This window comes from Etheostoma cragini, chromosome 22, assembly GCF_013103735.1.
Source record: "Etheostoma cragini isolate CJK2018 chromosome 22, CSU_Ecrag_1.0, whole genome shotgun sequence".
In the NCBI taxonomy this organism is placed as follows: Eukaryota; Metazoa; Chordata; class Actinopteri; order Perciformes; family Percidae; genus Etheostoma; species Etheostoma cragini.
In genome coordinates, this window is record NC_048428.1 from 9,359,233 (window position 1) to 9,385,793 (window position 26,561).

The window sequence follows — 26,561 nt, forward strand, 5'->3', positions numbered from 1 at the left end:
AGAAAGCGAGAGAGAGAGAGAGAGACTGTTTAACATGACAAACATATACTCAATTCCCTTGCCTGTGATACAGTCAAGAATGCACTTCATGTGTGGACCATCTGTAGTGTGAGAGACCTGAAGCTAGACTTGGTTTGCTTTTTCTAAACCGAAGACACAGCAGAGAGTCAGAAAGTCTTACCCAGAGACAGAGAAAAGTGAGATGGTGCGATCCTCAGATTACTTCAACATCCAGGCTTCCTTCCTTGTGGATTTCCTCTAAGATTCAGTACACACAAACACACACACACACACACACACACAAACACATGCATAAACAGTGAAAATCAGGAGTATTCTCAGGAGTGCAGCCTTTCAGTCGGAATGCTTAACAGAACTTTTTAAGCCATGTGTTCTCTCTGAACACTTGCATTATTACATAAAGGTTTAACCTAAGATGCTTTTTTCTCAAATTTGGATTTTGCTTAGTTGTTATTAAAGGCAATATATTCCACCACGGTGTCTGTAACCTTTACATTTTCAACTGTGGCACCGACACTGAAATTCTCAGAAAATGTTACTCCTAAAAAAACACATGTGGAAGTCTGAATGGAGTCGGTTTGTCACGCATGGCAACTGCTCTGTGTATTTACATGTTCAGTGGATTTAAGGTTCAGCCATGTAACAGTTGATGTGGTGTTTCTTTTCCCATGACTATACGCCAAGTAGTTTACTGTGCAGAAAAAACTTCTTTTCCTGATGTGTGTTGAATGTGTTTGTGTGCTACAGTGCCAGTACTTCAAATATGGCCAAGCTAGAGGAGATGGAGCGTCTGCTGAGAGAAGCCCAGGCAGAGAAGAGCCGCCTCCTCGAACACAAGGTCAGTTTGTCATAAAATCCTAATAACAATGATTTCATCTTTTCTTTTTCTGTTTTCTAGTTTGTTATTGGTAGGGACTGGCCAAAAATATAAAAGCATGAATGTTGTCCTATTATGTGCCTTTGTGATAAATCTGTAAACTTAAAGATACAGGGACACTGTACTTTTAACTGTTCTTCAGAAATGGCAAAATTGGCATGCATTGCCCTATATCCATAGGTGTTTGTGTGTTTTAAACTTGTGTAACAATTTCATTATTCCTCAGGAGCAAGAGATGGAAGTACGAAATCAGGCGCTGGATGAGGAGAGAAAAAGAAGGGAGGACCTGGAGAAAAGGCTACAAGAGGAGACAAGCAGACGTCAAAAACTCATCGACCGGGAGGTGAAACTGCGCGAGAAACAGAGGGCACAGGTAGGGACGAAAAACTTACGAAAAACGGGACTTTCCCGGGGTTCACGGGAGCGTGAACTATTTACGTTCCAATCAAAAATATTCATTTATGATTGGAAAGTGTTTCTCAATATATAATTTATTCTTTCCAAGGGTTGATGTCATCTTTTAGAACTAACCTTTTGACTTTTCCAACAAAGTCTCCCATCTTTATTCTGTAGCTAACTTTTTGTATTTTTCATGCATACTTCTCTCTCTCTCTCTCTCTCTCTCTCTTTCTTTTTCTCTTTCTTTCTCTTTCTCTCTCTCTCTCTCTCTCTCTCTCTGGTTTCAATCATGTCTGACACTTCTTAGTATAAACTTCATCCATCATCTTCTTTTCTCTTGCCTGGACCATCAACTCTTGGCAGCAGAAGAAAGAATCTTATACTTTAATCTATCTAACACACTATCATACACTTCGGCATGATTGGTATGAATTATATGAACACAAAAGAAATTACAAATATGTGGTTGCTTTTTTATTATTATTACTTGAACCAATGCCCTCCCCTTTTCAATGAACCCATTCACTCTTTTCTCTCCAGTCTCGGCCGCTAACACGGTACCTGCCAGTGCGAAAGGACGATTTTGACTTGCGGGCTCACATTGAGTCGGCGGGCCACAGCCCAGACTCGTGCTTCCACTTATCCATCTCTGAAAAGACCTGCCGTGGCTACTTGATTAAAATGGGAGGCAAAATCAAAACCTGGAAGAAACGCTGGTTCGTCTTTGACCGTAACCGACGCACGCTCTCCTACTATTCCGGTAGGGCACGGGATGCACAAAAACTACTACATGCAGATGCAAATACACAGACGTACACAGACGGGTGTGCACTTCATCCACATAGTATTTCACAGATATATTCAAACACATTTCATATGATGTTTTACATGCATTTGAAATTGAAATGAAACTCGCTACAGTACTTACTTACAGCACTTACAGTACTTTACTGTTTGTAAAAAAAAAGTTATGGAGTTTTTTGTACATTTGACAAACAAAAACAGTACAACAAGGCACATAACATAAAACAGAAAGGGGACAAAGAATGAACTGTAGTAGATGTAGTACCCACAGTTATGAATCTGTACATCCATAGGTGTATTCTTACCCGAAATACATACAGCAGTTGTTTCTCTCAGCATCGTATAGTACAGATGGCACACTACAGGCATTAGGATAAGGTTCTCTTATTTGGACAAAAAAAAAGGGGAAAAAAAATTCAACTATCCGCATCCAAGAAAATGCTCAAAATTTTCAGAAACTTGTCAAGCCTATTTTATGTTGCGTAACTTATCTTTTCTTAAGCTAAGTAAAAAGTAATTCCCCTTAACCATTGCAATATTCCACAAGCTGTGCCAGATTTCCATGATCCAGGCATCGTTTGGCTTCGAGAAAAAAAATATTCAGTAGAGATCTAACTTTTCAAGGTTACAGCCGTCTGGGTAGAGATTTAATAAGCCTAATTTGGGGCTAAGGGGCACTTCCTCGCCAGTGATCTGGCCTGTCAGTCCAGATTCAACACCTTCCTCCAGAATGAGAGTCTCTGTGGACATTCCCACATACCATGAAATAAAGTTCCTGCAGGTATCTGGTATGTTAGAACTAAATTGATGCAACTTAGCTAGGGTTATCACTAAAGTATATTTACAAACTTTATATTTAAACATTTTGTTTATATTTATCTCTCATAGTAACTGTTATGTCTTCTGCAGACAAACATGAAGCCAAGCTGAAAGGAGTCATCTACTTCCAAGCTATTGAAGAAGTGTACTATGATCACTTAAAGAATGCACATAAGGTACGTGTGTGTGTGTGTGTGTGTGTGTGTGTGTGTGTGTGTGTGTGTGTGTGTGTGTGTGTGTGTGTGTGTTGCTACATCATCTCTCTGCCTTTCTCCTTTTTCCTCCCTCCTGTTGTTGTTTCATCCTTCACCTTTCTTTTCTTTCCTGTCTCTCCTTCAGAGCCCAAACCCCTCGTTGACTTTCAGTGTAAAGACTCATGACAGAGTCTACTACATGGTTGCTCCCTCTCCCGAGGCCATGAGGATCTGGATGGATGTGATTGTCACGGGCGCTGAGGGCTACACGCAGTTTATGGTGTAGTGACGGAGTGGGATAAGCCAACGGGCTACAGCGCTTTGTGGCTTTAAGGACTACGTTTCCTCTTCCTATTTTTTATCCTTGGATTCGTACGTGTCCGGATGGAGGTTGTTGTCATCTATGCTGAAAAAACAGTTTCTGTTATGTCCAACAGCAGCAATAAGTTTCTCAAGGTAATTTTGCAACGGTTTATTCGCCTCATTTGCAAGATGGGGAGGGTTTACAGTCGTATGTTGAGCATTCATGTGAAATTGTAGACATATACCATATAATAATTTGTGAATTGTTAGGCAATCGGGTTCAATCCCAAAGACGTAATGAGAACTGAAATGTGCTATGGTGCACCACTGTGCCTTGGAGTGTGTTCAGGTGTACCTCAAGGTTTTGCCAAACTGTACATGTAGGACATACATGTTAAAAAATATATATATTTGATGTGCGCTTTTACAACCATAGACTGTAAAAAATAGTTTGAGAAGAACGCATTTTCTTCCGACACGAGCAGACTGGGACTCCTCAGCTCATTTCTAGCCATAAGAAGCCTTTTACAAAGAATTTAGTTTTAGATATTATTGGAAGAAACGATGTGGAGAGAACCATTTTGAGCTCTTCATTATGCCATTACCATGTTATCATCTACATCAACTAGGAGTACATAACTTTAGTTGTGTTTAGCAATGCTGAGTGCCATACAGTACATGCCTAAACAATTATAACATGTCATGGAAGAACTTGTAGCCAATTTTGCGATTGTGTATTTATTTTTAGACCGTTTCAAGTGTGTTTTAATCCCTCTATACAGAATACATTTTGGCTAGTAAAATTACTTGAGCAAATGTACTTTTAATTTTCACATTTTTTTTCATCTTGATTTTAATTTCATGTATCATTACTTGGGCATTCTCAGGTCTAAACTGTGTGAATGGATGTGCATGCATGCATCATGTGATCATGTGCCTGCTGTGTGCATACTCTATGTAAACTTCTATTTACTGCAAGCTTGTAATGTAGCTCCATGGTGCTATTCTTACATGGTGAATGACACTAATAATCTAAGCCACACTTTCACATTAGAGCTTTCAATTGGGGTGTAATTATGCACTCAACCCGGTGATCATGAGTCAGTTAAAAAAATACTATTACTGTGATAGGTTTACAATAGTGTCACCATTGGCTCAATAATGGAGCTCTGTTCAAACAGTGTCCGGCTTGTTGTTTCCAGTGTAACGAGTTAGTTACATAAGCATGAGGAATAAGGACCTATAAGGCCCACTATTGTGATATTTATACATTTTGTTATGGTTAGTTTTGATCTAGTGTGAACAGTTAGATATTATCAACTCAAAACCCCGCTGTGCCTTTTTATCATATATTGTGTGACAGTATTTTGACATGCATATTATCTATATTTGTAAAAGCTCCATGTATCTATATAAAATGTCAAACTGCCTGTGGGGAGAAAACACATCTGAGTCCTGAGCGGTTTTGTGAGAAAGAGCCTTTGTAGGATTAAAATTAAAGGTCTACTAAGATGTCGGGCAGAAGGAATCTACGGTACACTCACTCGAGATGCTTTTAGTCATCAGAACCGATTACTGTGCTGCTTTAGTCATCTAGCGTTCATTGTATTGCAATATATTTATGTGTATGTGTATTTTACCACTAATTCAATGTTTTTGTTAAACTGACTATTCCACATTGATCACTAAAGCTTCTTTTAAATTGCATATCATATTTCATACTACATCTGAATGATCCAGTCCACTGATCAGTGCATTTATCATCCTGCCGCTTGGCATTGCTTTTTGTTTATTGACCAAAGTACATATGTGTAAGTGGTATAATGTATATGTGGTTTCTTTGCTTTTATTTCTTTTTGCTCAGTACAATACGATGAAAACAAAAATCTGTTTGTACATGCCAAGCACATGGTTGTTCTCCACCAACGAAAGGAGCTGTTACAGTGGAAGGTTCCATGAGCTTGATTTATTTCTGTGTTTTTATATACGGTATATCATTTTTGTTTATGTTGATCTACTATATTTATGACATTACCACTGCATGTATCTTAAATTTTGTATTTCAGTATGAATAATAAAAACTATATTTTACCTTTTATAATTTTGAAGAAGTTAGTTTCTGTGACAGCACGCTACCTCCCCAAAATAAGTCAACTTTCTTGGGTAACAAACATTCTAAATAAATAATTTCAAATGAATTACTAAACTATTCTGTAAGTAAAAAAACAACCATAACCAATGGATCTACATGTATAAAACCACAACAAAGGAAACAATTCCAGGGTGAGTAACATGGAGATGGAGCACCGCTATGTGGCAGTAGCCAGTACTGTAAGACAGCCAACTCCGATGTGTGTACTGTATAACGCAGGGATGATGTGGAATGTTACAATCAAGCAAATGAATTCATTTATACTATTTATTTATTGATTACATAAAATCAAAAAGCCACACTATTGAAATACATTTTAGGTGCATTCCTCCCTAGATTGGGCCATAGAAATAGAATATTGAGCCAAACTGGCATATCTTAAACTAATGCAACCTACGGTCTAAACTAAAGTTGTGTGAGCAAGCGGGTCACTTATTGTCAACATTAACCAACAAATGAAACCATAACAACCCTCCTACTGTCTAAGTACCTATACCATAAAGGGAGAGATTAATTCTTTATTATTTGCAAACCTTCACATATATATTGTTTTTTTAATACAGTGTTTGAGCAATTTGGCAAGTACTGTACTTAAGAAGCAGATCAAAAAGACATTCATTCCCATTGAAAGCTGTGGGGAAAGCCATTTAGGCTACAACACCCAAAATGAACTTGAAATGTTGGCGAGCCCTATTTATACCTTGTGGTTCAGAAGTATACTCCTGGGGGGTGCGAACGAAGAGACGTGATTCATATGGATGCTATATTCAGACTAGAAGTCTTGTTACTGATGGCCTTGACTAGCCTTTTAAAATAGTACTTGATGCTAACGTTATGTCTATTTGGTCATTTGGAAGCATTTGGGTGTTTACTAAAAAAGATTTAAGTGAGAGTAATGACTTGAACACAGCTCATGCCACACTCGTTTTTTTTAGGACCAAGTGGACACTCTCATACTGTCATATGTCCTATTCTGTGGCGGATGTGTCTCAGTCGTAGAGCGGTTCCCTGCCAATCCGAAGGTTGATGGTTCGATCCCTGGCCCTGCAGTCCCATGTCGAAGTGTCTTTGGGCAAGACACTGAACCCTGAGTTGCACCCAATGCTGCGCCATCTGACTGTAAATGTGTGTGAGCGTTTATCTAAAGAGCAGTTGGCACCTTGGACAGCAGCCTGGGCCACAGTGTATGACTGTGTGTGTTCCCCCATTGTTGGAGATGGGAAGTTCCGAGACCTCGTCATCCAGTGTATGGCATTCCATTGATGTCACGTAGCTTCAGCATGTTTTCAGCCTGTACGACAGAGGTGTCGGCAGCCCACTTGCGTCCTGATGTGGTAACGCCTGCATGTCATACTTCATCCTGGGAGTTTTGAACGTCATCACAACTCTGCACTTTGCCACCTTGACTTCCTCCACCATAGGTGACACAGGCCCACTGAAGTGAAACTTGGAGGGATTCCCGGCCACTTCAGAGGTACTTGTTGATCTTCCTCTCTTCTCCTTCCAGAACTTCGTACACTGTCAACAGCCACATGAATCTCTGCAGCAGTCCATGTTGGTAGAGCCACGCTTTGAATTGCCCTGGTAGTCCTGATGTTTTAATCTTCCTAGCCCGTCCTCTGCCTGCTGTTCAGTGCTGGGGATGTTCTTCCTGTCGGTAAGTGAACCCTCAAACCACTATCCAAGGCATTTGATTGGATTCTCCTCTGTTGATCGAATGGCTTCTCCCTGCACTTGCAGTTCGAACTTATTTGTCACTTTGCCTTTTCTGATCACCATACTCCTGGATTTCTTTGGCTTGAACTTCATTCTGGCCCGTGTTGCTGTGTTGTTGAGCACTGTTAGCACCCACCTCGCCCCCACATGGGTTGTGGTTGTCACAGTGAGATCGTCCATGAAGCCCCTATTGGGGGTTGTCAAATGCCTGATTCCCATGGCTTCTTTTCCAGCAGCTGTAATAAGGAGGTTCTCTGCCATGATGAAGACAATGGGCGAGATTGTGCAGCCAGTTACAATTCCCTTTTCCAGGTCTTGCCATCAAGTTATAAAAACTGGGTTGTTTTTAACTGGAGCTGGATTCTTCCAAAGTAGCTGGTCCTATATGGTAAGGGAAGCTCAACTTGGCAAAAAATGTGAAGATCTTTTATTTTGAGGCCACTGGGGGCCAAGAATGCCATGCTTTTACATTAACCATGAGTTGAGCTGGATGTCTTACGAAAGTAAATGATTTGGAAGGTCCCATAAGTCGAGCAGTTGAGCAAAATTGTGCATTCTGCGATAAATGCAACACATTTGACACAGATGTGTTATGAAAACACATAGATAGCATTGCAGTTTCAAAAATGGCCACTGAATAGGTGCTGAATATGCATCTAGGTTGCAGAAAAATGATTGTTGGACTCTTAATGATTTCCAATGTCAGATGACTCTGCCCCCAAACAACATACACAGAACCTTTTTCTTTATACAAAAACTGTAAATACACCCCCATAAACTGATTGCATTGTAGTTGGCCGTTTGCTCTTGTGGACTAGCCTCTGTGTCTCGTGACCCTGTGAACTGTTCCGTCCGGAGACTTTAGTTTCCTCATAGGTTTAACCAGGAAGGCTTGGTCACATGGTTGTACAGACCAGACAATTACCAGCTCCCTTGAACAGATTTGAAGGCCACTGAAAAATAAAAACAGTGCCCTGTGAACTTGAAGCGCTTAGCCAAACTTAGTTTGGCAAAAGATAACATGCGCCACGTGCCAAGAGGTTACCGGTGACCCTGAACTTCATCCAGCAATAACTCTGTCAACTGTGCTGCTAACGAAAAGTGACCATGCTCCATTTATGTGTTTATTTCACAATTTTCTCAGGTTAAAAGCTTACAAAAAGCACTAAATAGGCTTTTAATCGAAAGTTACATTCACAAAAAGCCCCTAGGTTGCATTTAGGTGAGAGTTACGCTTTAACAGACAGCACCATACCAAGCCAACCTGGAGTCTGTCGTTGGTTCTTCGTGGGCTCATCACACTGCAAGACCTGCTAAACCTGCCAAACAACCAATGGTATGAGTGCTGTCTCTACACAAAGCCCAGTTGACTCTGTTAAACATGTTAAACTTTGTCTGCTCATGCTTGCTCTGATGTCTGTTAATGTTTTCCAGCAGTGAGGTGGTTGAAGACAAGTCTTTGATGGTGAAAAATACTCTTATAAATGAATTATGTATTGGGGACGGGACAGTTTATTTGTGGTTGCTCTATTGACTGTGAGTTAGGCACATATCTGTGCTGTAAAACAGTATTGGATTTTCTCACCTGCCCTCTGATAATATGTAGGTGGACACAGTGCACTATGGCTGTTGTGTGTTTGGTAAAACTCCCCTTTGTCCATAAATGCAACCTTTTATTGAATTACAACCCAGTAAGTGACAAGGTTTACAGCCTCTGATGGTCACAAATTCTCACAAAGTAGCCCATTGATCTGTTTTCTCAATAAATGGCAAAACGTGATTCATGTAAAAGATGTAATGGTGTCGGTGAAGGGCTAGATGTAAAGGCCTTCACTGGAGGATTCATTGATTTAAGACCAGTCGGCTACGGCTGCAGTTTTCCTTTACTGGCTATCCTGTCTGATTTAGCCTGGATCGGTTCACCAAGGCTGGGCTATAAATAGACGCAGTGAGTGTTCTTGGGCAGACCACTGTGGTAGTGTTCATGTGTGTGTGTGTGTGTGTGTGTGTGTGTGTGTGTCTTTAAGAATTCAGCTGTAATTTGATCTCTATAGGAGCGAGAGAGAGAGAGAGAGAGAAAGAGAGAGAGAGGGAGAGAGAGAGAGAGGTACATACCCCCCCCCCCTGTCGTTTCCGTAATCGAGCGTCGAGCTGCAGGATTTGCACCTCTGCAATTAAGCACGTTCGGTGTGGGATGGGATTCTCGCTAAACGCCGCAAAGCTGCCACATACGCGGAGCTCCGGCCCCGACGCATCCCCCACAAGTTGCTAGCGTGTGTGTGGACCGGAGCGGGAGGCGGGCTTGTTTATCAAAAATGACTCGACATGGCTGTGGCGTTGACTCAACATACACGGCTTCGCGAACGACACACTGGAAGCCATAACCAGTTGAGAGAGTGAGGCGCGAATCATCTTAATGAAAGTCACAAGGTAGGCCCGTTTGGGAATCTTCACATTTCACTCTTTCCATAACGTCATATCATATGGCTGATACGCACACACACACACACACACACATGCACACACAAACGCACACGCACACACATACATTTTTTTCGAAAACACTATGTTACAGCAAGACCAGCTGGCCATTCAATGCGGCGTGAAGCGCGCGTGCGTGTGTGTTTGTGTATGCGTGGGTGGGTTTGTGTGGTCTTGTTTACCTATATTTGTGGGGTCCAAAACACGGGAGTCCAGTATACTTGTAGGGTCCGGACAGCTTTGTGGGGGCCAAAATGCTAGACCCCACAACTTAGAAGGGCTGTTTGAGGGTTAAGACTTGGTTTTAGGGTTATGCTTTGGTTAGAGTAAAGGTTAAGGCATTTAGTTGTGATGGTGATGGATAGGGTTAGGGTAAGGGGCTAGGGAATGCATTATGTCAATGACTGGTCCCCACAAAGATAGTGCTACAGAACCTGTGGGTGTGTGTGGGTATACCTTGCTTTAAAGAAAACCAGAATTACTCAATGATAATGTTTTCTTTGGGCAATTGATTGTGATGCACATAGCTAAGGTATTTTCGTGGGTCTATCATTTCCTCTTAAAGGTCCCATGACATGGTGCTCTTTAAGTGCTTTTACATACCCTTAGTGCTCCACTAATACCATATCTGAAGTTTCCCAAAATTCAGCCTTGGTGCAAAATTACAGCCACTAGAGGCAGTCCCACGATGAGCTTTCTGTAGTATGTGCCTGTAGCGTTTAAGGGGGTGGGGGTGGGGGGGTTGTCTTGACCAACTGCCACTTTGCCCGTTTGACAAATTCTCTGGGCGGGCAAAGCAGAGAAAGGGGAGGTAACCTTGCCCCTTATGACCTCATAATGGACAAGATTCCAGATCGGCCCATCTGAGCTTTCATTTTCTCAAAGGCAGAGCAGGATACACAGGGCTCGGTTCACACCTATCACCAGTTCTAGTCACTGGGGGAAGTCATAGAAATGTTAAAAAACCTCATAAAGTGAAATTTTCGTGCCATGAGATTAGGGCTGGGCATTATATCGATGTTGTATTGATTTCGCAATATGAGACTAGATATCGTCTTAAATTTTGGATTCATCGTAATATGGTAAGTGTCGTCTTTACCTGGTTTTACAGGCCGCGTTACAGCGATGTAAAGTGATGTCATTGTTGTCAATGAACTTACCCGACTGTTCTAGCTGATCTATTATTTACCTTTACCCACTAACTCATTAAATAATTTCTGGAAGATATTTATCAAAAATCTCATTGTGTAAATAACATTTTGTTAAAGCACCAATAGTCAACCATACAATATCATTGCAATATCAATATTGAGGTATTTAGTCAAAAATATTGTGATATTTGATTTTCTCTATATCGCCCAGCCCTACATGGGAAAAAGAAGTCCACCTCAAGCGTGTTTTAACCTTACCTGTCAGTAGTTATAGGGACATAAAGCTGACTCTCACAAGAAAAAACCTGTTTCAGTCCTATAGAGTGAATATAAACATCCCTTCACAAAAAATGGGGCCTATGTTAAAGGCGGACCAAGGATTCCACTTATCCTTATGTTTGAGACAGTAGTATATGGGGGGGGGGGGTCTGAATAAGACTGCTTAGTTGGATTTAATTCCTCTAAAGGCATATCTGTACCTTGCTATAGCCAGATCCATTTTGACATCTGCTTTTGTGCCTTGATACTACCATGGGAAATGGATTAATTGACTGTTGATGCCTTGCTTGAGTCATGATTGGAGTTTATAGTGTCTGTCCCCTTTTTCTTTTTCACCACTGGTCTACCTTGAATTAAGGGCAGTAAATCCCAGCTCTGTTACAGATCTGCCAGGAAGTGTGTAAGCAGCTCATTAGGACCATAGTAAATTCAGTGTTTATTTTGTGGGCTATAAAATGTATAAATCTGCCAAAGAAACAGACATGTGATTGTTAAAAACACTGTTTTTTTGTGAGACACTGGTAGTGCTTGTTACACAATGGTGCCTCAGCTGTCCTCTAGCTTCAAGTTGACCTGTGTAACAATTTGCCCTTGGCAACAGGGTACACCCTAAACAATCCTTCTCTGCACTTTGTAAGAATGACTGAATGTAGTCTTACCTAGATCTAAATATCTCTACAGATGCAATCGCAGCATGGGCTCTAAAAGTATTCGACCAATGACAAAAAGTATGTCTGCCTTGCAGCATGCTACATTTAGGTACTTGTGCTCACTGCCCGCCTATGCATTACAAGACAGACAAAAGGAGAGGACTCTGTGGAAATCGCCTTTTCAATTCCCTGGTGACATTTTCTTGGCTAAATTGTTTAAGTAAGGTGCACTTTTGGATTAAAAAATGTCTTTAGTGTAATAAAGGAACAACGGCAGGTATAAAATACCCAAGGCCAGAGCTCCAGGGAGTGAAATGTGCGTATGTCAGTAAGCCTGTGCCTTAACTGGGATATACTCGGTTCTTTTGCTTGGGAGATGTACATATGTCTGTAAAGTTGATGGACTCAACCTCTTTCCAAGAGCTGGCAGAGTGAAATCAGTCCATATGCAAATAGTACAGTTCAGTGGCCTTGACTCACAGTGGCCACAGTGGACTTCTGTCACTGACATACATTACTGGCTACAAGCCAGTGTGTATGCAGAGCTGATCATTTTGGCTGTTATATAAACTCATGTTTGATCCATATAGATAGGACGAAATATATCTTTAGGTGGCTTTATGCATTTGTACAGAGTTCTTTTACATATCATGTTACTTCAAGGCACTTAGATTGGGAATAAATAATGGATCAATATGAAATAGATTTTATTGAACCATCCTGAGCTGATCACCCTTTAAAACAGCCATGTTCCACCCTCATTATCCAACACCAGGCTGACAAGCTTCCATTAGCAAAGCTGTGATACCAGTCTCCCATAACTATTATAGTCCTGATCACCCCGTCAGGGTTGTATTCGCTATAACAACCGCCTCACTCTACATTATCCCTTACATATTGATATCATAGTATTTGGTCTGACACTTAGTTTTGTGATAATGATCCATCAATGAACTGTGTTATTAAATCACACACATACTAGACCAATACAAGAAGCAGGGCTAATTATTTAGTGATTTTATTTTATAAAAGTTTCTTCTTTACATGGTGGGCTTGATGCAATGCAAATAATGGAGCAGCTTAAGTGGTGCTCTGAATAATGGTGCATACAATTCAAGCGCACACTTGCCACAGGGGACGGAGGGTCCCCTGTGGCAAGGGTTCCGTCCCCCAATATTTGTAACGATGTCAGATCCTCCAAATGAAGAAAGAAAGCTATTTGTTTGCTTCGATATTTCTCTCCTCCATGCACTGGCTGCGTTGCATTCACTGAACTCCTGCTGCCTGTTGGTGTACATGTCAACCCGCAATAGTGAACACAACAGCTGTGTGCCCAGCTGTGTGCACAGCTCAGGAGCATGTGCACATAGAGGATCCAAGTTTCATTCAGTCACTAGCTTGTCTATTAAAAACAGTATGTGTTTGATTTAATGATCAAACAGGTTGTTATTTTGGTGGTGTTTCAAACGCACATGCTCGTGGGTGCCAGCATGTGTCTCCGGCGCATAGTCTTAAATGCAATGTGTACTTTGTTCTGTGCTTTACACAACACGTAACGAGAGATAGAGAGAAATATAAAGCGGTATACCGACTTTGTGCCAGGTGTGTTCACATCAGGTAAGCTCTTTATGGGTAGCTCTGAAACGGTCATTACATTGTCACTCATTAACCGTGCATGTTAATTTGAAGATACACTCTTCCCTGCAACACACTAAGGGAAAGGCTTGGTTTTGTTTCACAACACATACTGTAGCTGTGCCTTTCATTCTAAAGTAGGGCATAGTAACCTATAATTGTGATTATATTGTCACTTTTACATAGTTGTTTTTTTAAGCAAACAAAATCCAGGGTGGGGTTAAAAGGACATTTTTATGTGGCGGGTTCTTGGGTAGTAGATACGGAAGATGAGCATACCCATTTCTTTTGTTTTTATGTGAAGGGGTGTGTGTGTGTAACCACAAAGACTGGTTTCAGCACACAGGCTGATTATCTTGATTATTTTGTTTTGTCTGAAGAGCCACACATGCTCTAACACAGGAACCCAGGAAGTGACACATCAGCTTGTCATAAATTCAGCTCAGACAGTATTTGGTAGAGGCCTTAGGGGCATAAAGATCCACCTTGTCTGGTTACGGCCAGATGTCTATTGGCAGCTGGGATTTTTCTGATGCATGGTAGTTGTTTTCAGAATTTTGCAGTGAAAAAACAGAGCATGTGCTCAGTGTTCCAGTCTTCTCCCTAACATTTCTTCTCTCTCCATCTATCCACAGTGGGGTTGGGTGGCCATGGACCCATTCAGCCAGCTTATTCTCACCATCTCGGTGACCAGTTTCTTCACCTTCCAGTGGCTCTTCCACAAAGTCAGCCCCTGGATGTCCGTTCGCGTCAGCCCCAGCTTCCTCAGTCTCAGTGACAAGCAGAAGGTGGAATGGAACTCAAGGTGACCTGACATAAACGTTAGACCCTAATGAGACTGAATCTTGACATGCTGTGTACAGCAGAGTGTGTGGCGCAGCTCTCAGTTCACATGTTGGCCAGTGCGGGTTTGTTTCAGTCAGTCCACATTTTTCCTGGTACGCTAGTATCTGACTCACCAGCGGCTTGCATTTGAAGTGTTTGTTCTACACGCCACTGGTTCAAGGTGCCGGCAGCATGGTGGAGACTTTGCTTTTTGGCGTTTAGCAAGTACAAATCTCCAGCTGACAATAAAACCATGCTAAGTTTGAACAGATTCTTTGAATTATTCATTAAAAAATAGTTTTCCCTTTCTTGTTTCTGTGCTTTTTCAAAAAAGAAAAGTTGTTTTGTACAACCTAGTCGCCAACATTCCTATTGGGGATGGCGTTGTACTGATGCAATAATATATGAGTCAGGGACACAGTGTTTATACTGATGAACGGCCAATTTGATAAAGCAACCGCCAAATGTTATCTGTTGTTGTGTTGTTGTTTCATCTGCCAACTTGTTATTGGAGCATTGCAGATACTGGCTAGAACAACTAGATTGGAGCAAAATGATGGCGTGTGTTTGTATCTTAAGTGTGACAGGCAGGCTGTCGTGATCTTTAAGCACTATGAGAACAGTGAAAGCTGTACTGTAGATCGAAGGCAATCAGATATTCAGCAGGGACAAGTGTTTGAAGGGAAGCAGCCTGGTCCAACTTGCATGAATCACTCGTTTTCATTTTCTCTCATACTCAGTTTATTACTCATGAGAGCACTCTGGGAATTGAAATTGTCACAGGGTTTATGAGGAAATGAAAATGAACGATTTAGAGGGTTGATGAATCCAGGCTATGGGTTGATGCCCATGACTTTACAGATTCTGTTGGAACAGTCTTCCAGTCCGTGTGACTGTTAATGTGTTCTACTGACTGATTGCTGAGAACTGTCTGACTGTGACTTTGTGCTGCTCCACCTGACCCTTTAGCAGTGTTTAATCTCTTAGTCTAATTGGTCTGAATCTGTGTGCAGCCGTAGCAGGACAGTGAATCAGTTGATTCACTGTGAGTACAAAGACAATCAACACTGTAAACCATAGAGCAGCTCCAAGGCACATACATGAATAAATACTCTCTATTCCTTTAGGCAAGCATATTGAACACAACATCTCCAATGTGTCAGTACTGCCCTTGTCAGACCGGAGTAGATCATCGTGTGTGTGTGTTTCTCCATTTCAGGACGGTGTCAACGTTTCATGCACTGTTGGTGGGGATCTTCTGTCTCTACATCTTGTTCTTTGATGATGCCGTCAATGAAGACCCAGTCTGGTGAGTGTTTCCCTTTGAATCACATGTTTTCAACTTTTATTTTCCAGACTTTTTGGAGTTTTTCTCACAGTGTGCCAGTTTTTTTCACAGCTCGCCAGAGTTGTAGCTTAGTAACAGTAGGCGCAGAAAGTCTGTCAAGCTTTGGACTTGTCGTAGCGGTGTGCATGGAGTTCTAATAAAAGGGATTCTAGGTGTACAACGAGTTCTAAGGTTGGTCTATCTTTTCTTCCCTAGTTTAGGGAAGACTGACTACCTACTGTAGTAACCTAGCATAAGGGCCATTAGTTAACAAAAGCATATAGCTAATGTCATTATTATGTGGGATTAGAGGTTATGGCAGAACCCCATTTTTTAGAACTGTCACATCCGCTTTATGGGAGCCAAGACTTGCCTATATCAGAGTTGAGGATAACACTAGCACTCCAACACTGCCAGCCAAGCCCAGTGTTACGAAGCTTGTATTAGTTCCCTTGCAAAGTGAAACACATTGTTTATAAATGTGAACAAGAAAGCCAAAATGCAGTTGCGCTATGTTTTAAATAACATTTCTATTTCTGTATTTTCTTTTCTATTATCAGACTACTGTAACATTAGAGTGGATAAGCTGTCTGGCAATACAAGAACAGTGCTGCTTTTTATTTCCATGTCTTCTGCATCGATCATCAACTTGTGAGGATCTTGACATGTAGCTTAAGCTTTATTCTCTTAGCATTATATTGTGCATGTAGCCATCATGTGCATATTTTAAGATCTTTTTGCATGATTCTCGTTTTAAAACAGGTTTTCTGGAATTAATATAAAGTCAAACGGAGACAGAGGTTTTAGCCAGCTCAAGGAGTTAGAGCTACCTTGTTAGCTAGCAAGAGCTGATGAAATCTGGAAATGAGCAACCTGCTTATTTGTAAAATCAGACAACCATTGTTATATAATATTACCAAAAAATTGAGCTGTAAATCTTGCACCCTTATTAATGTGCTGTGCTAGCATGGAAAGCATAACAGGCATAGAGAGGCTAAGTCTCCCTACGGGTAGACCATCATGGGACCTTTTCTTAAAAGTAATATTTTTTTTCAAGGATAATGTTTTTGGGCATTTTAGCCCTTTATTTATATAGCACACCTGAAGACATAAAAGGGGAGAGAGAGAGGGAATGACATGCAGCTAAGGGCCGCAGGGCAGGCCTGTGCCTGCTCTACCAGGGGAGCTACCCAGGCACCCTTCATGAAACAAGTGTGTATGGTATTGAACAGCGAGAGACAAACAATTATTTAATTCTGTTTGAATTGAGTCGGCTGTCCCCGAGTCGGCAAACGTTGATGCTGTGTGGGTGTAGCCCCAGCAGGGATAGGGTATGCGCTTCTGGTAACCTCTACCAGGCCTGGCCCGATCGAAGTACGGTAGCGACGGCCTCACCCTCGCCATCCTGCGCACGCCGGATACCCAACTCTCGTGGTGCAGATAAGTCAGTAAATCTGAGTAAAAGCAGGCTTTGTTATCCCGCGTGAATACGCCACAGGAAACTCAGGTGTGTGTGTGGGTGGGTGGGTGTGGGTGGGTGTGTGGGTGTGTGGGCGGGGGGGATTTTTTTGTGTGTTTTTTGTGTGTGGGTGGGGGGGATTCACACAAGGTCTCTAGATGATACTATTCCCGTGCGAAGAGGGCTTTAGTCCACTTGCAAAACTATTTTTTCTAATTGACAAAAAATGATATGTCTCTCCCCGTTCACTAGCGTACATATTGTTACAAAAATAAGGTCAGGTGGTCCCATAGGTTCCATCGCAAGAGATGGATTACGTCTCTCTATAGCAACAACAACCAAGTGGATAGGGCTTACCGATGAAATCCACCTCTGCTTGGGAGAACTGGGGAAATCCCCTACAAGTTGGGAAGTGGTTTACTCATTCAGGTGCTTCCTGGTCACTTGGAAAGGTGTCACTTAAGTCTTGACATTTTTAACGCTTACATCATGATTGAATGAATCGCACAAACCCAGTCAAACCAAATCTGTATTCTTCAATAGGGGAGATCCTACGCTGGTGAAGACTAATGTTGCCATCACAACAGGCTACCTCATATCGGGTAAGACAAACACACAGTTTACCCAGGTAATGTTTGTGAAAATGAGACCAAAAGAACATGCACTTAATTGGTAAGATGATGTGATAGGATATATGCAATGCTGCTAGTCAAAAATAAAATAACAAATACAAAGACAATTTTAAAGTTTTTAAAGTTTACAGCATGGTCTTTATCAGTGTTATGTACTTTACATTTTTGGAATGCACTAATGACATATTATTTCTCTTTCCCTGTACTTCTGTTTTTCAGATCTGCTGCTAATATTTTTCTATTGGAAGGCGATAGGCGACAAGTTTTTTGTAGTTCACCATCTGGCAGCGTTGTATGCTTACTACTATGTACTGGTGAGTGCCCTATTGTCCAATAGCAGAGCGTGCAGGCAAGATGGGAAGGAGACAACCAAGGGTGAACAGCTGGATCCTGTTGAGCTGGGTCTTTTGCCTCATTTAGCATTAGCAGTCAGTATGCATCCAGGACTGTCCCCACGAATCCATACAGCTTAGTTAAATAGGCACAGGGCAAGGTCAGCAAGTGCAATAAGTGACGCACCCTAAACTGCACAAACACATAGGAGAAGGAAACCTTTTAGTTGTTAAAAGTCCACCACTTTGACTTCATGCTTTTAAGTGGAAAGGAAAAAAGGTTATGGCGATCTCAAAGGGTAACTACAAATTCTTTTTTTTTTTTTTTAACCTGGACTCTATTTATCTATGTTTTTGTGTCTAAGTGGCTGATGGGAACAACCATCTTTGACATTGGTCCAATGTTAAGGAAGATTGCTGCAGTAAGTTTATGGGCAATAGTGCAGCTTGTATTTACATTCACAAAAGATCTTATTTTGCTGTCAACAGGCTCAGATTAATATTACAAGTGTCTTACAACATTATGGAAAGGATTTCTAAGGAGGTCGACCTTTCTGTTAAAGAGCACAATCCTTTTTTTAAACATAAAAACATCCTCAAATTTGCATCCATTAAAATCATCAGACTCAATGTAAAGAAACGGTGATTTTAGCATCGTAAAAAACACTTCCCTCAAAGTCAAAGGTCTTAAAGAGGTATTAAAAAGGCCCGTCTCTGTAGAGATCCAACCATAATGTTGCCAGACACTTTAAAATAACAATCTAAGCCTTTCTGTACCCGAAAACAACACTTTTAGTGGACCAATCTGACGCTGAACATTTGCCCCATAGGGTTACATGCAGCCCGGTCTGTGGCAGCCGATTACAGTGTTCACGTAGTCCGACTATCACCAGACCAAGCCCAGCTCTATAGATTTGAGATTGAACATTGGTCTGGGGAGTCTGCTCTGTGTTTTCTCTGCACAAGAGTTGTGACCAACGTGCATAGTTCAAATGACTCTGTACTCATTTGGATAGTCCTTCAACCAATCGGACCAACGATCCGGGTGACGTAGAAGCGACAGTGGCATCAACGGGTTGCTGCGCTTGGGTGGCGTTTGATAGCCGCTAGTTTGAATGTAAACAAGAAGCTGCTTGGTTGCTTCTCTATCGTCATCGTGTTAAACCCTCCAATAGCGCGCCAGGTAGATAAGCCAGTTTGTGATTGGTTCCTGTAAAATTCTGAACTGAGGCATGAGAATTTTAACGTGCAGGTTTCCAGACCGAGCTGCAGGGCAAAATCAAATCGCCGGAAGAGTGGGCGGGCTTTACCCAGTCTAGCGTTCACGCCTAATACTTGACCTATTCAGAAAATTGTTGTTCCCATCAGTCACTTACAAACAAAAACATAGTAAGATAGGGTCCAGGTTGAAAAAAACCAAAGTTACCCTTTAAGTAAGTATTAAGTGGTTGCTTTTCTGAGGATTGCAGGACCAACATTCATAACTGCAGGTTTCAAGGGTTTGACATTTCACCCAGGTTAAGCTGATGTTAGAGCTGCACTGTGAAAACCCTCTTATCAAAATGCCTCTTGTAATAAATCAAATCAAGTATTTGGTGTGAAGGCTTTATTAGCCTCATTCTATATACTATTTGTTTGCTAAATCAACTGTGTAGGCATTGTCCCGATAATACACAACTTATTTGAAGTTAATTATTAACTTACTGGTCATTGCTGCATCACTAGTGTACAGTTGGCTGTTAAATATATCTTAGATATGGAGATAGTTTAGTGTCCTCTGCATTTTTGGGAAGCGTTGTTCACTCTTGGTTCAATCTGAAACCCACTAGGTCGCCAGGATCTGTTATCTGATAATTATTATAGAAATGAATGACTATGGTATTTTTTGCATGGAATGCTCAATGATGGTACTGGCTGATGAACCCCCTCACCTTGGCCTTATTTCTGTGCTTTGTGTTTGTTTTACTGCCCCCCCCCCCCACCCCTTTTAAGTGAATCTGACGCAAGCTGGACTTTTCTGAGCTTAGCGCAGCCTGGATGCTAAACTGTAACCACTGTGTGCATGCTTGCAGTTTTAAAGCATTCTACACAGGCAGGGTTCCTTTTCATGTTACTGTGCATGCCAACAAACAGTATTTAACTTCTTCTTTTTTTTTTAATGACTTCCCTGGCTACTTATGTTACCTTACACCTGTCTGTTGTTGTGCTAGAGCCTAGCTCTGCCTCTTTCTTCTTTCTCTTCCTTAAACCCATCCTGATGTTTCCTGACTAGGGAAAACTGACAAAGCCACTCATAATAATGTCATCCACATGACCCCAATATGATAGTACATCACCACATAGCCAGGCCCTTTTTTAATACCATGTTGAATGTATTCTGTCAGGTGTACAGGTGTAGATGCTCTTACCTTTTTATGCCCATTTTATTTTAGTTAATCAAACTTACAGGGCATTCAGTTATTTCCACTACGATACATATTCTATACAGGGGGGAATGCAATTTGACATACATTGTGCATTGCTCTGCCTGAGTCCCCATACCCTTTTACAATGCTATTGGCAAATGATTAGGACATCTTGGTGTAAAGAACTATGGGCATTTGGTTCAACCACATGTTAAGTGTATACCTTGAAGTCCAGGTTCACATCGTAGCCCTGTCTACATTCTAGTCACTAGCTGTTTTTACAGATTAGTTTTTCTTTAATGTGACATATCATATTAGCATCCATTTTTTTTGTCTGTCTTCATTGCATTGTTAGTGAGGAATTTCTCTTTTCCTCTTTTCTGTGTCTAAACAATTATAAAATTAAAACACAAGTGTCACTTTGTTGGAATAAAAATATGATTTATAACTGACTGTAAATCCAGCCTTTCATTAGAAGAAACAGTGCAAGCCCCTGTATCTCAAAAATGTTTAGATAAATGAGGCAAAGTAGGCCATACTGTCACTGGACACTCATGACCGTTTCCTCGGACTAGATCTGAAAGTCTTCTGGGATAACACAATGAATGCTCCGTGTTAGTCAACTGTGGTAGAAAACACAGGGCCAACCATATTACGCTTGCAATAAAACCACGATAAAAGTGGTTAGCCCTTGATGTCTTTTTCATTTAATTTAGTTTTGTACCTAGTCAAACGTGTCATATGTTGTCAAAGTATTTTTAGTTAATGTCTTGGGTGTGTTTAATGTGAAAGTTTTAATGTCAAATACACAATAAATCCCCCCTACTCAATACACATGAGGCACACAGCCAAATCAAGGCCTTAGTGAATCAACTAATTTGGGAAACATGTATATAAAACAACAAGAAATTCAAATCAGCTTAATGCCATGAGCTTGTTTTGATGTTTTTTTTTAATAGCAGCATAATCTGCATTTTGTGTGTTTTTTAACAGTCAAGTATGACCTAATCAAAAAAGATAACATAACTGTTGTGTAAATGCATTTTTTCTTCTCTGTGCCGTACGTGTTGCTTCTAATTTCCTTTACTTGTGGTGACTTGTTTATTTAAAAAAAAATTTTTTTTCTTCTAATATATCTGTCTCTCCGTCTCTGTGTCCTCCGCTGACATTAACATAAATAGCCTCTCTTCAAACCTTACATGCAAAAACTACCAGCAGCAAGTCGGGTTGTGTCATCCCCGTTCATGCAAAAACTATCAAAAGGGTTGTGTGTCATTTAGAAACCCAGAGCAGATCTTGATCTAGATGGGGGACATCCCTATTCCTGCCTTGTCTGCTACTATTGCTGTTGTGTTGCACTGAGCAGATATGATGCCCAGTCACAGTATGGACTTACCAGTTCCTAGAGGTACTAGCATGCTCATGCTAGGTGGAAAGTTCACAATTATAGGGTACAAAAACTGCAATGCAGATGTACCCGGTTTGTGTTGCATAGTAAGTATGTTTTAATGGCCAGCTTTTGTTTCAGCCCTGACGGTAAGTCTTTTTTTTTACATGTAATAAGCCGCTAGCCAAATTATCTTGAACTACGTGTTCTGTGGGGGTCTTTCATTGAAATCAAATGCTGTGATTTTTTTCTCTTCATTTTGAGTTTGACTCATATTCTGAATTTGTATGGTCAGGAGTTTGAAACAAAACACAATTTTGTGGCTCATGAGTCAAACTCAAACAATATTAATTGCACTTAATATTAGGGTGCAAATCCCAGCCCTCTATAACATAGTATTTTAGTCAGAACACTTCATTCAAATGTGTTTGGCTAATGGCACAAATTGAACACCATTTTAATTTGAGTGCTTGATGTTGAAAAGTTGGTTTAGCGAGGTAGGCCAAGTCAACGGTGTTCGAGATGGGGGTGTCCTGAAGCATCTTGCTTGTAAGATCATCTTCATTTTATTCAACAGCAGCTAAAAATTTGGAATGGAAATAAAGCTATGCAAGCTTATCCTATAGTGGGATCACTTAAAATCCTCATAGGGGCTTCTGGCCAGATGAAAAACCAGGGTCAGTTCTGTTATTCTGATCAGGTAATGATACAGACACGGTTTGTTTTATTTGGAATAATTTCAAGCACTAATAATTCAGCTTTGAGCTTAGATACAAACCTGCTAAAGATGATCTCATACACATTGATGCCCTGATCTTCTAAATAATGACGTGTTTGGCAGATAAGCATATCACTGTTTTACTCTGCATGGCTTCTGATTGTTCCTTTTTAAATACTGGCTGACTAAATGTATGGCTGCGTGTTTTTTCAGCCTTTGTCGTGTTGAAAATTTCTGTGTAAAATTTCTCAATACCTTTTCCAATATTGAGATGGTATTCAGATTTATTGCTGTGCTGTGTGTTCTTCACAGTATGTTTTTCTGCTCTCTGGATGAAAAAACAAAATGTTAGTTAGGTGTAGTTGGCATATAGTTTGTTACACGGATGCATTAGTGATTTTGACCTTAATGAATGCAATAACGCTTCACTTTATGTGGGCATTTTTGCATGTTGCGCTTTGCGTTTCTTCAAGGACCAAAATATCAAGATGTCGCTAATTCCCTTTGATATTAAATATGAGCAATAACTATGTCTTGTCACTAGAAGCGAGCCCACTGCTGGTTGGTACATCTGTCTCTCTAGTGCTTATATCTAACATTACTGGCCATATTTTCATTCAATTAATTAATATAAGTTAATATTCATGTTTCCTAGAGGATAATTTTCTTTAAAATGGTTTCAGTATATTGACACTTAATTTATGAGGTATCTCAAAACATTCTAAAGCCCATTACATTAACTGTTAGCATTCATGATTTCCAGAGGATGAACCCTAAAGATTTTCCTATTGCTAATTAGGCTGAACCATTTAAATTTACCGACAATTGTGGCTTTCTCAAGCAAAAATGTCAACATTATATACAAGACATGTGATAATTAAACACAGACTGCCACACACTGTGGTCAGCACATTCATGCTCCCTTGAAAATGAACACTTTTGATTTTAAGACAAACGTGTCAACAGGCCCTTACTGTGAACTTTTGCCTTAGATTACTTCTTAATTTATTATTATATTAAATCTTAATTATCCACATCACTAGTTATTTGTGCTCCTTGTATCGTAAGGATGAGTTTCTGCTTGCATTAGATGAGAAGAATGAATCATTAGGAAGGGAAATTAGAGACAGGTCTCATTTTGGCTAAAGACTAATTGTGTGCCCTGAAGGAGAAGGCTCTTTTATTAGATTTGCAAAATAGGTCTATATTGGATACGGACTTCATCCAGTTTTAGACTTTGCCACCAAATAAAAATATATTTTGAAATAACATGTTTGAAGGTGCCTTGGAACTGTAGACGTACGTTAGTTACCTAGTTACTCTGAGCAGCCGGCGGTACATGATCTTCATGCCTGCTTATTCAAATGACTCGCTGCCCTGTTTTTGTCCCTTTCATGTTTCGTTGTCTTCCTGTTCTTACCTTGTTCTTCCAGGGCGAAGGAATGTTGCCTTATTTTGCTAACTTCCGTCTGCTTGCTGAGTTTTCTACACCGTGTGTGAACCAGCGGTACGTACCTGCTTAATTGCTTTGGGTTGTAGAAATTCAGGGTTGGAGCTCAATTTACAATTAAAGAGAGTTATATACAGTATGTATGTCAGAAGTTGTATCAATTGTTAGGAATTTAAATCACATAAAGGTAGCCCACTGCTTCTTGCATGTTGTCTTTGTGCTCAGGTTATTTGATTCCAAATCCGTTTTAAACCATTTACCTGGATACATTCATAGCAAACATACTTAAAGACAAGTCCCGTAATTGTTGGTTACTTTGTTAGATATATTGTCTTACACACATTTATATCTGGATCCTGCTAGAAACACTGTTTTCTTAACTATGTGTTGTGTTTTTAGCTGGTTCTTTGAGGTACTAGGTTATCCTAAATCGTCCCGGCCAAACATGGCAAATGGTGTTGCCATGGCAGTAGTCTTTTTCATGGTCCGCATCGCCGTCATGCCAGTCTACTACATTCGTATGTATGCGGTCTACGGCACTGAGGCCTTCTACCTGGTGCCCTGGGGTGGCCGTGTAGCCTGGATAGGTTCCAGTATCTGCTTGGACATTATGAACATTATGTGGATGCATAAGATCGCCCGCGGCTGCTACAAGGTGCTGCGCTCTGCACGCCAGAGCAAAGCCGGCGCACCTCAAGAGAATGGGAAGACGGATTAAGGGAACCGGGGTGTCGAGGATGAGAAACCTCCTCAACAGAGACAAAATCACGTCACTTTGTGCATATGGGAGCAGCAGATTGGACACTTACTATCACACCTGAGAGGAGTGATATCACAGGACCGAATGTAATGGAGGAAATATAAGCTTTTTTGAACAGTGGGCACAGGCTTTGAGATGTACTGATGGACCGTTTAACTGGCCACCCCTAAGCCATGGAATGACCTCTTAGCAATACTCTGTGTTCATGGCCACTTATTTTTCTCTTGAACAATTTACCACTACGCTAAAGTGTTTGTCCTGGGACAACGGACTGCTAAACCCAATCACACATTTTCAAAAAGTTTACTGTTCTTTACATACGTAGTGCTCAACAAAAATAAAAGTTTTTTTAAATTATTATTATTATTACTGCTGCCTGAGTCCTACGATACAAATGATGAAAAATGAGTCAATGTTGATGGTGATGCAAATATTTGAGGGAACCTGATAAAGTGATTCAGTGAAAAACAAATGGTGGCCAGTGCCAGGAACTCATTGGTCAGATGCCTGCTGAGGAGGAGGGTCGAGCATCTCTTCTTCCTCAGTAAATCTTGAGCTAACTTTGCAGGGACTTGACTGACACAAGATGAGATTGCATCAAGTGCAATCACGGGGAAGAAAAAGTATGGAGAAATCAGTTCATCACTCACCCACTGTCATTCATTTAAAGCTTTAGTGCGTAACGTCAGTTACATTCAAGCCATTGCTAAATGAGTTGCTACAAAGCTAATTAAGGCTTAATCAGCTCCACACAACTCTCTCTGGATTTGTCAGTATGGCTGTGTTCAGAAGATTGTGTAGTCTGGCATCTATTGCGCGCAAAAACTCAAGTGAAGATAATTAACTCTTCTGAAGAGTCCATCATGTTTTTAATCCTCAGTGTCCTCCTTGGCTACTAGCAACTGAGTTAAGGAGGCGATGGGGTGCTATCATGTGGACGCGCTGACAGTTTTGTTGTCATGACTTGGAATTCCTCATGGGGGCGAGAGAAAATACGCACTACAGCTTTAACAGGTTCATTTTAAAAATCAGCCTTTTAGGATAGAATTGGAATATGAGTCCCGGTTCCTTTGTTGTTGATCTATTTAATATTGGGTTAAACAGGCATTAGTACGCTGGATGTAGTCTTTTTTTTTTTGCTGGGGTCGAGGCAACTGGGTTTTTAAATGTCCAGTTAAAGATACTGGTTGGAACAAAAGGGAGACCTAGGAAATGTGAAAAAGGGGAAACTGAATGTCATTGCTCTGTTCGTACGCTGAAATTAAGCATTGCAACATTAGTTTTCCTTAACATTGAGGCAGAACAGTTTTCAGTCGGTATTTAAAGCCTCGTGATTAAATATGTATACAACCTGACACTGTTTTGTGGGAGCCGTCATATTTATTTCACATTGTGCAATGCATGTTAAGGGTTGAATCACATCTGGAGTGCTGATTTGAAATCAGTGTCGCAGACAAACCTTAAAAAAATAATAATAGTAAAAAAAAGAAAAAAAAGAGCAATGCTTTGAAATGTGTGTGTACGCTAGGAGGGCTGGTGGGAGATCTGACACTCTTTAAGTTCTCCAGCATCAGGTGTTTTTAATTTAATATTCACACTTCCTATTTATGAGGACTTTTTAGTCACAGACTATATAAATTTACCCCCTGGCAACATTTGCCAACAAACTGCATGCTTCTGTGTGTTTTGACCCTGAAGAAGTTGGATATTTTAGCCAGCAAGTTAAATCCAACACTTGATTTAATTTGACTTTAATTTAATTTCTTCAGATTTAAGTTTCATGTC

General features: G+C 40.7%; 2 protein-coding genes across 6 annotated transcripts in view; both read left to right on the top strand.

Annotated features, from left to right (window-relative positions):
* The window catches only part of phldb2b (pleckstrin homology-like domain, family B, member 2b), a 44,747-nt gene extending 40,216 nt beyond the window's left edge, over positions 1 to 4,531 (top strand). For all 5 annotated transcript variants that reach the window (XM_034862131.1, XM_034862133.1, XM_034862132.1 and 2 more), the window contains 5 exons: positions 769 to 859; positions 1,125 to 1,271; positions 1,838 to 2,057; positions 3,011 to 3,096; positions 3,260 to 4,531. In XM_034862131.1, the coding sequence (XP_034718022.1) occupies positions 769 to 859; positions 1,125 to 1,271; positions 1,838 to 2,057; positions 3,011 to 3,096; positions 3,260 to 3,400 (685 nt within the window). In that variant the 3' untranslated portion in view covers positions 3,401 to 4,531. The remainder of the gene's footprint in view (positions 1 to 768; positions 860 to 1,124; positions 1,272 to 1,837; positions 2,058 to 3,010; positions 3,097 to 3,259) is intronic.
* A 4,847-nt stretch (positions 4,532 to 9,378) lies between these two features.
* Positions 9,379 to 25,113, top strand: LOC117937667 (TLC domain-containing protein 4-B-like). The gene is made up of 7 exons (XM_034861763.1): positions 9,379 to 9,715; positions 14,117 to 14,286; positions 15,526 to 15,615; positions 17,636 to 17,694; positions 17,944 to 18,038; positions 24,000 to 24,073; positions 24,416 to 25,113. The coding sequence occupies exons 2-7, from the start codon at positions 14,132 to 14,134 to the stop codon at positions 24,732 to 24,734; spliced, it is 792 nt and encodes a 263-aa protein (XP_034717654.1). The 5' UTR covers positions 9,379 to 9,715; positions 14,117 to 14,131; the 3' UTR covers positions 24,735 to 25,113.
* Positions 25,114 to 26,561: the final 1,448 nt, after the last annotated feature.